The sequence below is a fragment of the Panthera onca genome, chromosome A1 (assembly GCF_046562875.1).
Source record: "Panthera onca isolate mPanOnc1 chromosome A1, mPanOnc1 haplotype 2, whole genome shotgun sequence".
Lineage (NCBI taxonomy): Eukaryota > Metazoa > Chordata > Mammalia > Carnivora > Felidae > Panthera > Panthera onca.
In genome coordinates, this window is record NC_138339.1 from 42,766,549 (window position 1) to 42,780,639 (window position 14,091).

Consider the following 14,091-nt stretch of genomic DNA (forward strand, 5'->3'; position numbering starts at 1 on the left):
GGGAGGGAGAACCCAAGAGAGAGAGGGATGTTCAGACCAGAAATGCCCGTGGGGATCATCTAGCATGAGACTCTGACCTGGCCCCTCCTGCCTAAGGCAACTGGTGCTCAGAGAGGAAGGAGACCTACCCAAAGCCTCACAGCCGGGAGGCTCTCCCACCTGGCATCTCACAAGACCAGGTGAGCTCAGGGCCCCCCAGGGAGGGGGCAGTCGGCAGACTAGTGCCCTTGACCCTCACACTTCCCCTACTTCGGAGTAGACAGGTGTGGGCTCTCCCCCCGCCTCAACCTCCTTCAGTGGGGCCTCAGTTTCCCTAACTACTGAATGGTGACAACCCACTCCATCTCACCGGGCGCTGAGCTGGGACAAGATGTCGGGGGGGAGTGTGGTTAGGAACGGACAGGGAACAGGGAGCGCGCATCACCCCTCCCTGTAACTCCCTCTGGTGGACAGGCCCTACTGGCTTCATTGGCCTCAAATGAGCCCGCAACAGGGTCCAAGCTGTCCGGCCCTTAGCAGACATGGAGCCTGGGGTTGTTCAGACTTCTGAAGGAGACCCAGGCCGTGGCATGGGTGCAGAGACATGAAAAGGGAGCAGGATGAAGGGGGCTGTAGGCATCGACTTCCAAGCAGGACGTCATCTCAAAAACCTCTGTGCTGCTAAAATAAATTCCACTCATAGCTCCAGCCCATCCCTTACTAGAACCAGCAGGGAAACTGAGGCCCAAGAGGATACAGGATGGTCCCTCAAATACCAGCATGACACACAGAGTCAGTGTCTGACTTCTGGACCAGAACTCTCCATTTCGCTGCCCTGACATACCTTCTTGTACCCCTCACCCAGCAGCCTCTCGAGAAGCAGCACCAGCTGGGAGAAGGGAGGCCGGATCTCAAACTTCTCTTCCCAGCACTTCTGCATGATCTCGTAGCTGGGGAGAGGTGCACAGGGGGTCAGGGTCTCTGGCTCAGAGTCTGCCGCCTCCAAGAACGAGGTGGGTAATGAAGGGAGTTGGGGAGGACAGGTGAATGGGACTGTTTTTCCCACTCCCTCAAGGCCCTCCCTCCACCGGTGGTTCCATGGGGTTGACCGTTCCTTGGTGAGCACACGGCCCAGGCAGGTCTGGCTGGTAGGAGTTTTCATGCCCTGCTCTGGATGGGTGGGCACGAGACCCCAGCTGAGCCCTTGACAGTCAGCTTGGGGCCTTTTACTCGAACTATGGTGGAAGCAGTGAGGAGGCAGCCGTGTGGCCTGAAATCCAGGCCAGCGCAGGGGACAGCAGAGACCAGGTAAAACAAGAGATTCCTGATGACGGCGTCTGAATGCCTAGATCCAGCTATAGCAAGGTTTTTCTAGCTCCCTGAACTAATCTATTTTCACCTTAAGCTGGCAACATTGGACATCTATGGTTTGTACCCCCCAAAAAAACTCTCCCAAAGGCTCCACTCACATCTCATCAGAGGCATGGGCAGGCTGGGCCATTCGGTAACCCCGCTTGATGGCATTATAGAACTGCTCATTCATGGGCAGCTCTGGGTAAGGGGTGCCACCTGTCAGGGAGGAGAGACAAGAGATACACAGGCTCAGACGTGTTGGAAAAGTGGCAGGTGCCCTATTCTATGGCACAGGGAGAGGCACACCAGCCCTCGAGCAGGCGAGGGTGCAGTGGCCTCGGCACTGGGAGATGTGGCTCTTGTAGAGGCTCTGGACAGAGATGACTGCCACCCCCAGAATCAGAGAACCAGAGGACGCCAGAGTCAAATAGACTTTTTGATGTCACTTCCAGACCCCTCGAGAGATGGGGAGGTAAAGAGACCCAGGGAAGACAAGGGACTTGCCAAGCTCACACAGCAGCGAGACAGCAGCAGCACTGTGACTCGAGCCAGAGAGCCCTGACCCCCCTTGCAGAGCCTGTCCCATGGCCCCACCAGGCTGGGGGTGTGAGTGGCCAGTGTGCCGTGCAGCTGAGGGCTGGGGGAAAAGGAAGCATACCCAGGGTGAAGATCTCCCAGAGTAGGATCCCGAAGGACCACACATCACTCAGGGTGGTATAGAGGCTGTTGAAGATGCTCTCGGGAGCCATCCACTTCAGAGGCAGGAAGGTCTGTGGGAGGGCAAGACGGCACTAAGTACCAGGACGGCCAAGCCGCACTCTGCCTGGGCATGGGGAGGAGGTCTGGCCTCCTTACTTAGTAAGGCCACGCGCCTTACTCCCCAGACCCTGAGAGCCCGCCTCTGCAGGCATACAGATCCCACACTCATCCCAGTGCTGGCCAGAGGATCAGAAGGCCATGTTTTTTCACCCACAAGCTGGTCACATGGCAGCCTCTACCCTAAGGAGGAGCCCCAGGGTCTGAGGCCTCTTACAGAACGGCCCTTCTTCCTGATCCCAGTAGAGGCCCTGGCCAGGTTGGCAGACAGCAGGGGCGCCAGGGACATGCCAAGGTGCCACCCAACTCTCACCCAGCCGCCTTAGATCTCTTGGGTCTAGAGACCCTCCATCTCTGGGGTTCACTGTCCCCTTGTGGAAAGTGGGAACATGAGTGGCACGCAGAATGGTCACCAAATATACACTTGACCTGCTTCCCTCTTCCCAGAACCCATTACAGCTGGTCCCTCGCCCCCTGTCGTGACCAGTGAATCTGAGCCCCGGGATCACCCTTACAACCTTAACATCTCTGCCCCCTCCTGCCCCATGCACAGCCGGTGGCAAAGCCTGTCACCACTGGGCAGGGTAGGCCATGAGGAACTCCGTCCTGACCTCCTATATGCCACAGCCACACTGACCAGGAAGAAACCTGTTCCCAGGTCACACGGGTCAGGGAAGGTACTCACGCTGCCTTTGGAGATATAGTTCGAGTCCCTCATGATGTCACGAGCCAGGCCAAAGTCACAGATCTTGACCAGCTTGCCTTCACAGATGAGCACGTTCCTGGCTGCCAGATCTCGGTGGACGCACTAGGTTGGGGGAGATGGGAGCTGAGGCCTTGGGAGCAGTTGTAGGAGAAGACCTCCCCGTCAAGGGCTTTGGGGAGAATGCATCGCCACACAGGCATGAGAGGCCACGCGGTGAGGGCTTTGACTGTCCTCACCCACCAGAGTTGTGGTGAGGGGACATAGCTGCCATATGGAGCTATGTACTTGGAGGACCCTGGCTGGCTTGGGTTGCCCACCTCCCCATGACCCTGCTCCGCTCGCTGCAACCATACGTACATTCTTGGAGGCCAGGAACTCCATGCCATTGGCCACCTGGTAGCTGAAGCCCACAAGATCTGTGTAGCTAAGCACCGGGGACTCGTTGATCAGAGTTGCCCGACAGGTCCTCTCAGGAGCTAAGAGAGAGAGCAGAAGTTCACCTACTTACTGTCTGTGTCTCCACATGGCCCACAGAACCCCCGCCCTTTTATTCACCGAGGCTGAATGTCCAATACAGGTAACTACTAACCCTCTAAGTCTCCCACAAAAGGAAAACAATTGCCAAATATCTAATGTAAACCTCTCCTACCATATCAGTGCTCTCATTGGCCGGAAAAGCCTTTGGCATTAGCCTGAGGCCTGGGCCACCTTTTCTCAGCCTGACCTGCCCACTTCTCAAGGACACTGCATCACCCTTGTGCCTGTGGTGTGCCAGCACCCCAGGAGGCCAGGTACTCCTCCAACCCAAGTCCTCCCCTCTGGATCCAGAAACAGAGGCTCCCGATGGGGCTCCACCACAGGACAGCTTTGGGCAGGTGGCTAACCTCAGTTTCTGCATCTATGAAATGGGTACAAGGCCACCTTCCTCCCAGTAAGAAAGGCTGTGATAAGAAAGCATGATTACATAGGCAAGGGGGCGGTGCATAGGCATGCACCCACCTGTGGGGACGTAGTTGTCATAAGGGGCCACGTAGCTGGAGGACTCGATGTCTGCATATTTGATTCCTCCTTTCATGTCCAGCATGGGCACGTAGTCCACCGACTCGTCCTTGCTCATGTCCATGTAGCCGCCGTCACTCTCCCCAGGCAGGGACACGTGGCTGGGGGAGAGAGGAACATCCCAGGAGGAGCCACAGGCTGTCCTTTTCCTTCCCTTCCCGCCCCTGCTCGCCCCCAGGGCCCACCGGGCGCTATTACTCAGGGATTTCTTCTTTCCACTCATCCTCCTTCAGCTAGTCACAACTTGAATGGCCACGCAGTGAGCTCTCTCAGCCAGCCTGTGGGGCCCTAAGCTGGGCACTGGGGTGCTAAGAGGACACAAGACCCAGTGTGTGTCCTTAGGGAGCTCACACCTAGGCATGATCACAGCACCCCAGCATGAGGGTCATAAGGAGAGCATGAAGCAGGTGCCTTTCTGTGACACCATCCCGCCGTGATGCCCTGGGAGGCCCCAGCCACAGCCCAGAGGCGGCAGGAATTGCCCTAATTCCCTGCAGCACCTGCTCCCCAGAGAGCTACGGGACCGTGTATACACGTGTCTCTAGAGGTAGACCAAAGACCGGAAGGAAATCGATCAAATGTTGGGGAGGACAGGGGTGAGCCATAATGTCTTTTAAGGATTTTCTGAAGTTATGCTTGTCTCTGCAATAAACCCATCTTGCTGTTGTCATCAGCAGAAGTAGGAAAAGTTACTTTTGGAAAAGAAGAAGAAAGACACTGCATTGCCCACGGGACACCGCACACCAGAGACTCCCAGCAGGGAGCAGAGCACTGTGTGCTGCGATGGGAGTCGGGCCTGGGACCGGAGAGCCCCAGGTGCTCACCGTGAAAGGAGAGGGTATCACGACACAGAGGGAGGGGCCGACGGGTCACATCCACAGAGAGTGCCCAGCCCAGGGCGGGACCCCTGCAGGCAGTCCGTAGCTGGCAGCCGACCCCACCAAGACCATCACCAGAGTGTTAAGCCAGTTCTGGGGGAGGCCAAGCTCCGGGTCCCAGACTGACCCTTGAAACAGCCCGGGCTCCTACACCTTGTCTGCCCACCCTGGCCTCGGCCTCCGCCCCGGCCAGGAGGGAGCAAGCAGGTGCTCCTCGGGGCTCCCCGAAGATTCGGGTCCCCGGCCCCCTTTGGTACCTGGGCAGAGGGAGCCCCGCGGGCAGGGCGTTGCTGTAGAGCTCGGCGCTGGGAGGGCGGCGCTTGTCGGAGCAGCGCTGCAGGAAGGTGTGCTTGTTGCGGTGAAGGTAGTCCACCAGGTCGCCGTAGCGGCAGTACTCCGTGATGATGTAGATGGGTCCTAGGGGGGCACAGGCTCAGCGACAGTCCCCGGGGGGCCACAGACTTCCCATGGGGGCCCTGAGGCCGACCACCGGCTGCACGTCGGGAAGGCAGTGGGGTAAGACGGCCGAGAGGCTTTGGCACCAGGCGAACCTGGGTTCTCTTCCCGCCTCCGCGACCATGAGCGAGGTACTTATTCTCCCTGAGCTTCACTTTCCCCATCTGTTAAATGGGGCTAACCGCACCCACCTCCAAGGGCTGTCCTGAATGTTCCTAAGGTAACGCCTTCGTCGGCGCGGCTCAGGGCCCGGCACATGGCAAGTACACAGTGGTACATATCACCAACTTATTCTGGAGCCCCGTATATAAAGGAAATCAAGGCAACTATTTATTATCAGGTTATTGGATCCATTCAAATACAACACATTTACTTGAAGCCAATCAGTGGGAACGGGAAGATATTGATGAAAACAAAAATTTTGAAATGGGTGATCTTGCGGACATAAATTGGCCTATGTACGCAATGTACTTCTGTATTTTATTTTGGTTGCACAATACTGAGGAAAATTCCAAATCTCACAATAAGCAGCTGCAAACAACGATAACATTTTTTTTTTTTTTTACAGCCTAACTTGCAATCAGAGCTTCAAATAAACACACTGGCTAGAGAGGCTTTATTCTGTGATCTGAATGAAAGCCACTGCCAACCAGCATGCTGGTGGCCTCCAGTTGTAGGGATATAACTCACCTCACAGGGGCCGTGATTGATCAGTTTGTAAAATGTATTGTGAAAATTTAAAAATGTCAGAGGACCTGGGGCACCTGGGTGGCTCAGTCAGTTAAGCGTCCGACTTTGGCTCAGGTCATGATCTCTCGGCTCGAGAGTTTGAACCCCACATCGGGCTCTGTGCTGACAGCTCAGAGCCCGTTTCAGATCCTCTGTCCCCCTCTCTCTGCCCCTCCCCCACTTGCGCTTGCATTTCCCTCTCTCTCTCTCTCTCTCTCTCTCAAAAATAAGTAAACGTGGAGAAAAAATGTCAGAGCACCCCCGGGGTTTGGAAACGGCTGACCTGAGGAGTCCGTGGGCCTTGAAAGTGTTGTGATTCTGTGAGTTTGTAAACCCCACCCCCGTGTGGGTCTGTGAGGTGAGGGCAGGATGGGCGCAGACCCTCCAGCTGGAGTGTCTCGTTGTCTGTGGATTGAGGAGGGGTGGGCAGGGGCCAGGCCTGGGCTGCTGGCATTTTCCAGAATCCTCTGGGGGAGTGGTTTTGGTACCTCCTTTGGTGCAGGCCCCCAGCAAGTTGACCACGTTCAGATGGGGCCCAAGGTGACTCATGATCTTCAGCTCTGACATGAGGGCCTGCTTCTCGCTGCTGCGGGCTGTGGCTGAGGGGGAGACGGGGCGTCAGGCCTGCCCTGTCACCGAGGCCCCAAGGAGGCCCTTCTGCCCCACCCCGTGCTGGAAGACCCAGATGGCCGAGGGTGGTGAGGACCCACGTGCAGGGGGAGGAGAAAGAGGATGGGAGGACGGTCAGGGAGGGAAGGAGGTGCCAGGAGGAGGGGGCAGGATGAGGAAGCCTCTTAGCCAAAGCAGAATCTGGAGTGGTGCTGGCCGCCAGGAGACCGGACCGCTTGCGCCCAGCAAATCAGAATCAGGGAGTGCCTGGATGTGTGGGCAAGGGGCAGGGGAGATGTGGGGCCCAGACGTGAGGGAGGGGCAGGCTCCCAGGACTCACATTTCAGCATCTTGACCGCCACTTTCATCGTGGCCTGAGAATGGCTCAGGCCGTGAGCTGTGGCCTCCACCACCTGCCCAAAGGCCCCAGAGCCGAGGGTGCGTCCTGGGGTAGAGACAATCCCTCAGCTCCTGGCCCACCAGGAAACGGCATACCCCATCCTCTCTGAGGTCAATCCCCCAAGCCACCTGGACTTAAGGTGTTCCCCTAAAGGAGTCTCCTAAGATAAGACCTCAGTGTTTGGCAGGCCTTCCTGGTGTCTCATCTAAGTTCTGCCTGCTTTCTGGACCATCTTTTGTCCCTGGAAGCCTTCTTCCCACCCCAGAAGGGTGCTCAGCTCCTCTGTATGCCTCACCCTCTCCAGCTAGACTAAGCACAGGCCTGGCATGCAGGCTGTCTTCGATGAATACTTCCTCTCTCGCCACAAAGGTCTCCTAGCTCACAAAGGCACAGGATCATAGGACCTCAATGCTGAACGGTCCCTAGGGGACCACCTTGCCCATTATATGGCGGCGGGGACACTGAGGGCCAGAGAAGGCAGGACGGCAGCCCTAGGTCTCAAAGCTAGTCATGGCAAGGCTGGACCACACCTCAGACAGTCTTCCCCCCGACCTCAAGTACCCAAACTGCTCCACGACTACTCCCTGGACTGACCAAGCACAAGCTGGTCCCGTGGCAGCTCCCAGGTAGAGTCATAGGGCAGCTGCATAGGGTCCACGTAGATGTACTCATGGCCATCAGAGCTCACAGATTCAATCACCTTCCATCGGATCTCATAACGTGGCTTCTGTAGGACCGACACCAAGGATGGATCGTCAGAGGAATTCTGGGCTTTGGGGCCCACGAGCCTATAGCCCCTTACGGAACAGATGGAGCAGGAGCCCCTGAGGCCAGGGAGGGGCAGAGGCATATTTGAAGTCACACAGCAAGTTACTGATAAAGCTCAGCTCCGTGGGCTCAGTGAGAACAGATGACAACAGGCCTTAGCTGGGCAGTGGCTGAAGAGGGGCTAACGGCCAAGGGCCCGGCTCATCAGAACCTCTTACCAGCTTCTCTCAGAGCATTGGCTGCTCCCCAGATGGGCATAGAAGGGCAGGCAGCCCGGAAATGGACACAAGCTAGGGGCACTTGGCTGGGTATGGACAGCCCCTCCCCATGCTGGGTCACTCGCAGCGGGAATCTCAGAAGGATGTAAGCTTAGAATGTCGAAATCATAGCATGTTGGAATCACAGGATTGGAATCATAGAATGATAGAATCATGGGTGCTGCAATCTTAACTCGGGAATCTTAAAACGTTGGGATCGTAGAATAATGAAGCCACAGAACAGGGCATTGAAATCACAGGTTAATAGGACGCGAACGCATTTCATTAGAATCCTGGGAGTCTCTGGGGGTGAGAGGTGGAATTCTGGAGTCCACGGTCCACCCAGAAAGTGCCTTGCCCTGTGGCTGGGAGGGGCAGGACTGATGTCCAAGTAAGACCCAGGAGGGCAGAGCAGGGGCAGGGGACCCCAGATGGCCTGGACCAGGCCTGAGATGGCCCTTGCTGCTGGGGGTGGAGGCAGCTCAGACACCGGTGCCATTCTATATCATTTTACACCTGCCCTGTGTGCTGGGCTGGGACGTGGACAGATCCTATAACATTCAAGGATGGCAGGGGCCTCCGTGCAACAAAAAAAAAAAAGGAAAAGAAAATAGTGTACCAGTCTGCACCCATTAAGCAAGGATGGGAGATTACCTTCTGCCAGAGCATGATGAGGATGATGAGGGAGATGATTGTGAGGACCACCAAGGCCAGGATGGCCGAGATCACCACCACCTTGAAGGGCAGAGCTGGAAGCAGAGACAAGAGCTGGCCATAAGCAAAGAGGGAGCTTGGCAGCTGCCCTGGCCACCCCTCACCCCACCTCCAGAAACACGAACCCTCTCTGCTTGTCCCCCTCTCCATTAACCATACCCGTGACATCAGACTCACAGCCCCTCCCTCTGGGCCAGAACTTCAGCCTCTCCCATAAGTACCCACGTCCCTAAGTAACAGCTGTAGCTCAGCTCACTGTGGGCCCCCATATCCCTCAGCCCTTGCAAGGATCAGTCTGGCCTGACCACGTGTGACATGTCTGACCAGGCCTGACGTGTCTGCCATGGCTTCAGACTAGATGCCAGCTCCTGATGACCAGACTCACCTCACCTCTGAATCTCTGCCCTTGCCGGGGCTCTCACAGCTGGGACAGAGCCTGACCAAGTGGCCAATGGACTGAGTGACTGAGCTCACACAACCTGATGAATCCAGACTGTTTCCTCCTCTACTTCCCCTGAGTACCCAGTGGCATTGGGGTAGTGACAGTAGTTATAAGGTGTATCCCCCAGGGAGCAGGGGTAACCAGGTAGGGCTAACTCTGGGCCCCCAAGTCCCAAGTCTCCTCCCTAAGGCCTCAGCCTCTTTGCTGCACAACTTCCCATTCTTTCCCCCTCCCTCTGCACCCACCCAGGCCAGACCCTCATCCCCCCCTGCCCTGACCCACTGGCCACCCATGGGTTCCCTGAAGAACTCATTCCCTCCCCCTCTGTCCCCCACCTGCCCCTCTCGGCTCCCCTGGAGGCCCTGTCCCTCCTCCCCAGGGTCTCAGACCAACATCACTCCTCTCCTCCTTCTCCCCACCAGGTCACACATCGCAGTCCTGGGAAGGAAGACTGAATCTTCCAAGGAGCCATCTGAGTACAAAGAAGAGGCTTCATCCAGCCATGGTCGTTTCCCCATGAGCTGGTACACAGCTTCCCCTCCAGGTGGCACATGAAAGATTTACTCCTGTCTCGCTCCAAGTTGGTCGGCAGGTGCCCACTTGCTCAGGGATATATGTGCATGTGTGTACGTGTGAGTGAGATAAGGTATGAAAACCTCCACCTATCCCATCCCAGGGTGGGGGGCTGGAGGCAGCTCTGCGTACAGAGACACATGTGTGGGCCAGCTCACCGACCTGTCAAAATGCCTCACACAGCCCTCAACGCTCTGCTTGCGCTGGCTTCTGCCCACCCCTGCAGCTCCTCCTTTACCACTCCCTTGCCTCTGTCTCCTCTCTCCAGCCCCTAAATCACACACATACTCTGTGCTCCAGCCAAGATTTCTCTGATCCCATCGTGCCTCTGGGCTCTTGCACAGGCCACACATTTTTACCGGAACACCATTCCTCATCAGCTAACTCCCAGGTTATCTTTTCAGGTATTGACCTAAAGCTTCCCTTTTCCAGGACACTTTCCTGAATCCCATAGCTGGACATGGAGCCCCCTCCTCTCTCTAGGCTTTCCCCCACAAAGTACTGACCCCGGCAGTGGGACTGTCTGTTTCCTTCTCTGCCTTGTCTCTGGGTTGTGGGCACTAGAAGGGCAGGCAGGGCTGGGCCTTCCCCAGTGAGAAGCTGGGGATTACTATTCCATTATTATTTACTGAATAAGGAAACGAGCGAGTAAACGAAGTACAAGCAGACAGGTATATGCACACACAGGAACTAGCAGGGAGCAAGAGCATCCAGGTACTGGAAGAGATTATTCACACGGACAAGAATCATGCACGTCTGTGTATCTTCTAACAGACGTGCATTGTGCAGCAGGCATCTGTGTGCAGATTGTGTTTGCCCGCTGTCACGGAAAGGTGTGCTGCAACTCCATGCTTACACAGACGCACACATGCATAGGAATTCTACATGCACTGTTTGCACACCTGCACGGGGATTGTGCATGCGCACGTATGTGCATACAGACATACACTCCTGGATTTATATACGTGTCTGGGGATTGGGCATATTCATATACGTGGTTTATAAACATACACTCGGTGGGCTGACACACAAGGCAGGTGACAGACATGCACTCCAGCTTTACATGCATGTCTGGGGGTTGGGCATTCTTCATTGTGTGGTTTACAAATCTACACTTGGAAGGTTTGCACCTGCGTCCAAGGATCAGGCCTACTCATATGCATGGCTTATGACATGCATACAGCGTACATATACTATAGCCATGATTTATGTCAGAGACTCATGGATGTACACACATATGCCAATACTGTGTTGTTGTGTGAGTGTGTAAGAGCACACACTCTGGTGGGTTTCACAATGCTCCTGAGTGCCCACAGACACACTGACTCCAGCCCACTGGGCTCACAGGCACGGATCCAAGTATGGCAGGGTTGTGATGGGGTGAATGGTCTTCAGGGGCCACCAAGGCGGGAGGACTCACAGTGTGGCACCACGGTGACCTCCTGCATGTCGTGGCCCAGCAGGTTGTGCAGAGTGCAGCGCACGGACAGAGGCTGATCCACACGGCGCAGGCGCAGCGTGCTCACCACCTCGAACTCCTGATCCTCAGGCCAGTAAGTCACGTTAGTCTCCAGCTGGCTGTCCTCCTCGGAACTGTTCCCCAGTGGGGTGGGTGGCAGCTCGCGCGGACATCTGCCGGGAGAGCCAGTCGGGTCAGCTTCCAGTCCCTTCCCTCTTCGGACTGGGAAACTGAAACCAAAGGCAAGCAGCGCCACAGGGCGGTGGTGGAAGGAGGCTCCCCTTACCTCCACCCCTCTGCCCGCCCCCCACCCCGCCCCACAACCCCCTTCTGGTTCCTGCTTCTTCCCAATGCCTGGTCCTGAGCTCGTTCCTCTTGTGGCCCCTAGACTGACCGGCAGAGGGCGCTCCTACCACAGAACGGAAAGCCCTGGATGGCAAAATCCACTCCATTCATTTGATCATGAGTCAAGGTAAGGAAACGGACACTTTAGGTCATACAGAGAATCTCCAAGAAGCCACATCTCCTAGGACTGGGCTCTAGCCTGGAACAATGTGCCCAGAGAAGGGGCTGATCTAGACGACCTTCACTGGGTCCTTCCAGCCAGCTGTGGTTACCCTGGGAGACAGAGGCCCCAGGTCTACTCACCTTTTGAGGTCACTGCAGGTAGACCAGGTGAGGTGTGGCTGGGGCATGCCCCGGCCGCGACAGCGGACTGTCTGCTCCCCACTGGCAGGATGGTTTTCACTCAGCTCCAGCACACGGACAGGCACTGTGTGGAGAGGGCAGGAGGCCAGGAGGTGGGGAGGTCAGAAAGGACAGTGAGAAAGGCCCTCAGGAAGGACCTGGCCCAGCCTCTCCCCCCGGGGTGGGGGAAGGGAGCTTCAGGCTGCAGGTGAACATTAAATACCAGGAATCACCGTGTGAAAACTGACAGATTCCCCTTCTGGGTACTTCAAAGGGGAAGCCTCAGTGGGGTGCTAGTCTGTCTCTAACACCTCTCTGAGACTGGCTAATCTTCCCTTTTAACAAAGACAAGAGCAGGTCTGAGGGTCAGAGAAAGCCCTGGGAAAGCGCGAGCATGGAACTAGAATTTCATAGCATTGCTTTGTTTCCTCAGAGTTTATTTTAGTGGTTGCTTTCTATTTATGACATGTGATGCTGATTTTCCATCTACAATTGAGAGGTTAAATTCTCTTTCAAAATAAATTTATTTTTAGACAGTCAATTGACAAAACAGTAAGTCTTCAGTGTGTCATTCCCTTGCTCCAAACCCTGCAGTGGCTGGTCATTTCCGTCATAGTAAAAGCCAAGGTCCATACGGCAGCTCTAGAGGACTGTACTGTCTGCCCTCCTCCCAGCCCGCAACTGCCAGGCCTCAGCTCTGACCTCACCTCCCACCACTCCCCCCCTCTCTGTTCCAGCCACACAGGCTTTCTGCTGTTGCCGCTGCCTTCGTACAGCGTGGTGGGCCCTTTCCCACCAGCCACTTGCCTGATGGCCTCCCCTTGAAGTCTTCACGCAAACGTCGCCTCCCTGAGGCCAGCTCGATGAGGCTATATGCGCCCTGAACTCTCAGTCCTGTCTACCCAGGCTCTTTTTTTCTACAGCACTCCTTACCTTCTAACCTTCTATGTAATTTGCTGTGAGGTTTTAGAAACACCAGTCTAACCCAGTGGCCTCCTTGTATAACTTGAGGCCCAAAGAGGGGATATACTGAGTTCATCCAGCAGTGGAAGTGTTGGAGCTCAGCCTAGAAGCCAGCCTCCTGAGTCCTCAGCTCCTGCTCCTGCTCCTGCTCCCCCTATGGGTGGGTGGACAGTGTAGAGAGGGAGAATTGACGGAAGCGGGGGTTGGGGGTTGGTGGGAGGCAGGGTGGAGGGCCCCTCACCATTGACCTGCAGCTGGAAGGAGATCTGGGCCTCTGCATCCTCGTGGAAGGCCCGCATGGTGTAGTAGCCAGCCTCAGCCACCTTCACCCGCACCAATGTCAGTTCTGACACATACCTGGGGAGCAAGACAGGCCCAGCTGCCAGAGCTGGAAGGACTCTTATGGGAACCACCCCCCCCCCCCAACCTCCTTGTACAGACAAGAAAAACAAGACCCAGGGAGGGACAGGGGCTTCCCAAAGTTACACAGGCATCGGTAGCAAAGCCAGGACTCTCCTGAATCCCCACCTACAGGAACCTGGCTCCACTGAGCCAAGAGGGAGTGTTGGGTAGGAGGAGGAGGGTGGGGGGGAGCACCCTTTCCCTCTCCCCCTCCCCCCTACATCTCCCCCTTGCAGAAAGGCCTGGCATTGCTTTATCCTAACATACCGTGCCTGTGTCAGCCTGCTCATCAGCCTCCCAGCCACCATCCATGCACAGGTGGTAGTGGCCTGCCTGGCACCCTCTTCCCTCTTCTCTGGCCTTTTTCTCCTCAGCTGCTCCCTGCTGGCTCCACCCATCACAAGGACAACTACACATCTGGGTGATCGTCAGAACGTCTGTTTCCCCCATAGACAGGAAATTCTAGGAGGCATGGAGTAGTCTATCTGGATCTCTGCAGCATCCCCCAGTGCCTGGCATGGCACCTCGCACATAGTGGGCTCTCGGGAAAGGTGGGTCTACGTTTATCCAGTGGCTGAAGGCTGTGGGCTGCCTGGTAGCTGCAGAGAGTAACTTCAAGAATGGGGTGGGTGGGTTGCTGCTCACCGGGTCTCAGACACATTGCGTGTGGACAGGGCAATCTCGCCTGCGCTGGAGTCGCCTAGAGTGCGGTTGTCCTTGAGCCACATGACAGTAGGCGGCGGGTAGGCCTCGAACACCACCTGCAGAGTCCGGCTGCGGTGCAGCTCCGCGAATTGTACGGCGTCCAGCTCTCCCAGCAGCTGCACGTAGCCACTCTCTG

The 14,091-nt window shown here is 56.3% G+C and overlaps 1 protein-coding gene across 3 annotated transcripts in view; it reads right to left on the minus strand.

Moving 5' to 3' along the window:
• PDGFRB (platelet derived growth factor receptor beta) overlaps nucleotides 1-14,091 on the minus strand; it is a 37,577-nt gene that overhangs the window by 3,774 nt on the left and 19,712 nt on the right. For all 3 annotated transcript variants that reach the window (XM_060634684.3, XM_060634685.3, XM_060634686.2), the window contains 15 exons: nucleotides 13,896-14,088; nucleotides 13,090-13,205; nucleotides 11,847-11,970; nucleotides 11,160-11,371; nucleotides 8,665-8,759; nucleotides 7,580-7,712; nucleotides 6,926-7,030; nucleotides 6,465-6,575; nucleotides 5,049-5,208; nucleotides 3,854-4,014; nucleotides 3,212-3,330; nucleotides 2,834-2,956; nucleotides 1,991-2,102; nucleotides 1,449-1,548; nucleotides 824-929 (listed from right to left, as the gene is read on the minus strand). In XM_060634684.3, the coding sequence (XP_060490667.1) occupies nucleotides 824-929; nucleotides 1,449-1,548; nucleotides 1,991-2,102; nucleotides 2,834-2,956; nucleotides 3,212-3,330; nucleotides 3,854-4,014; nucleotides 5,049-5,208; nucleotides 6,465-6,575; nucleotides 6,926-7,030; nucleotides 7,580-7,712; nucleotides 8,665-8,759; nucleotides 11,160-11,371; nucleotides 11,847-11,970; nucleotides 13,090-13,205; nucleotides 13,896-14,088 (1,970 nt within the window). The remainder of the gene's footprint in view (nucleotides 1-823; nucleotides 930-1,448; nucleotides 1,549-1,990; nucleotides 2,103-2,833; nucleotides 2,957-3,211; nucleotides 3,331-3,853; nucleotides 4,015-5,048; nucleotides 5,209-6,464; nucleotides 6,576-6,925; nucleotides 7,031-7,579; nucleotides 7,713-8,664; nucleotides 8,760-11,159; nucleotides 11,372-11,846; nucleotides 11,971-13,089; nucleotides 13,206-13,895; nucleotides 14,089-14,091) is intronic.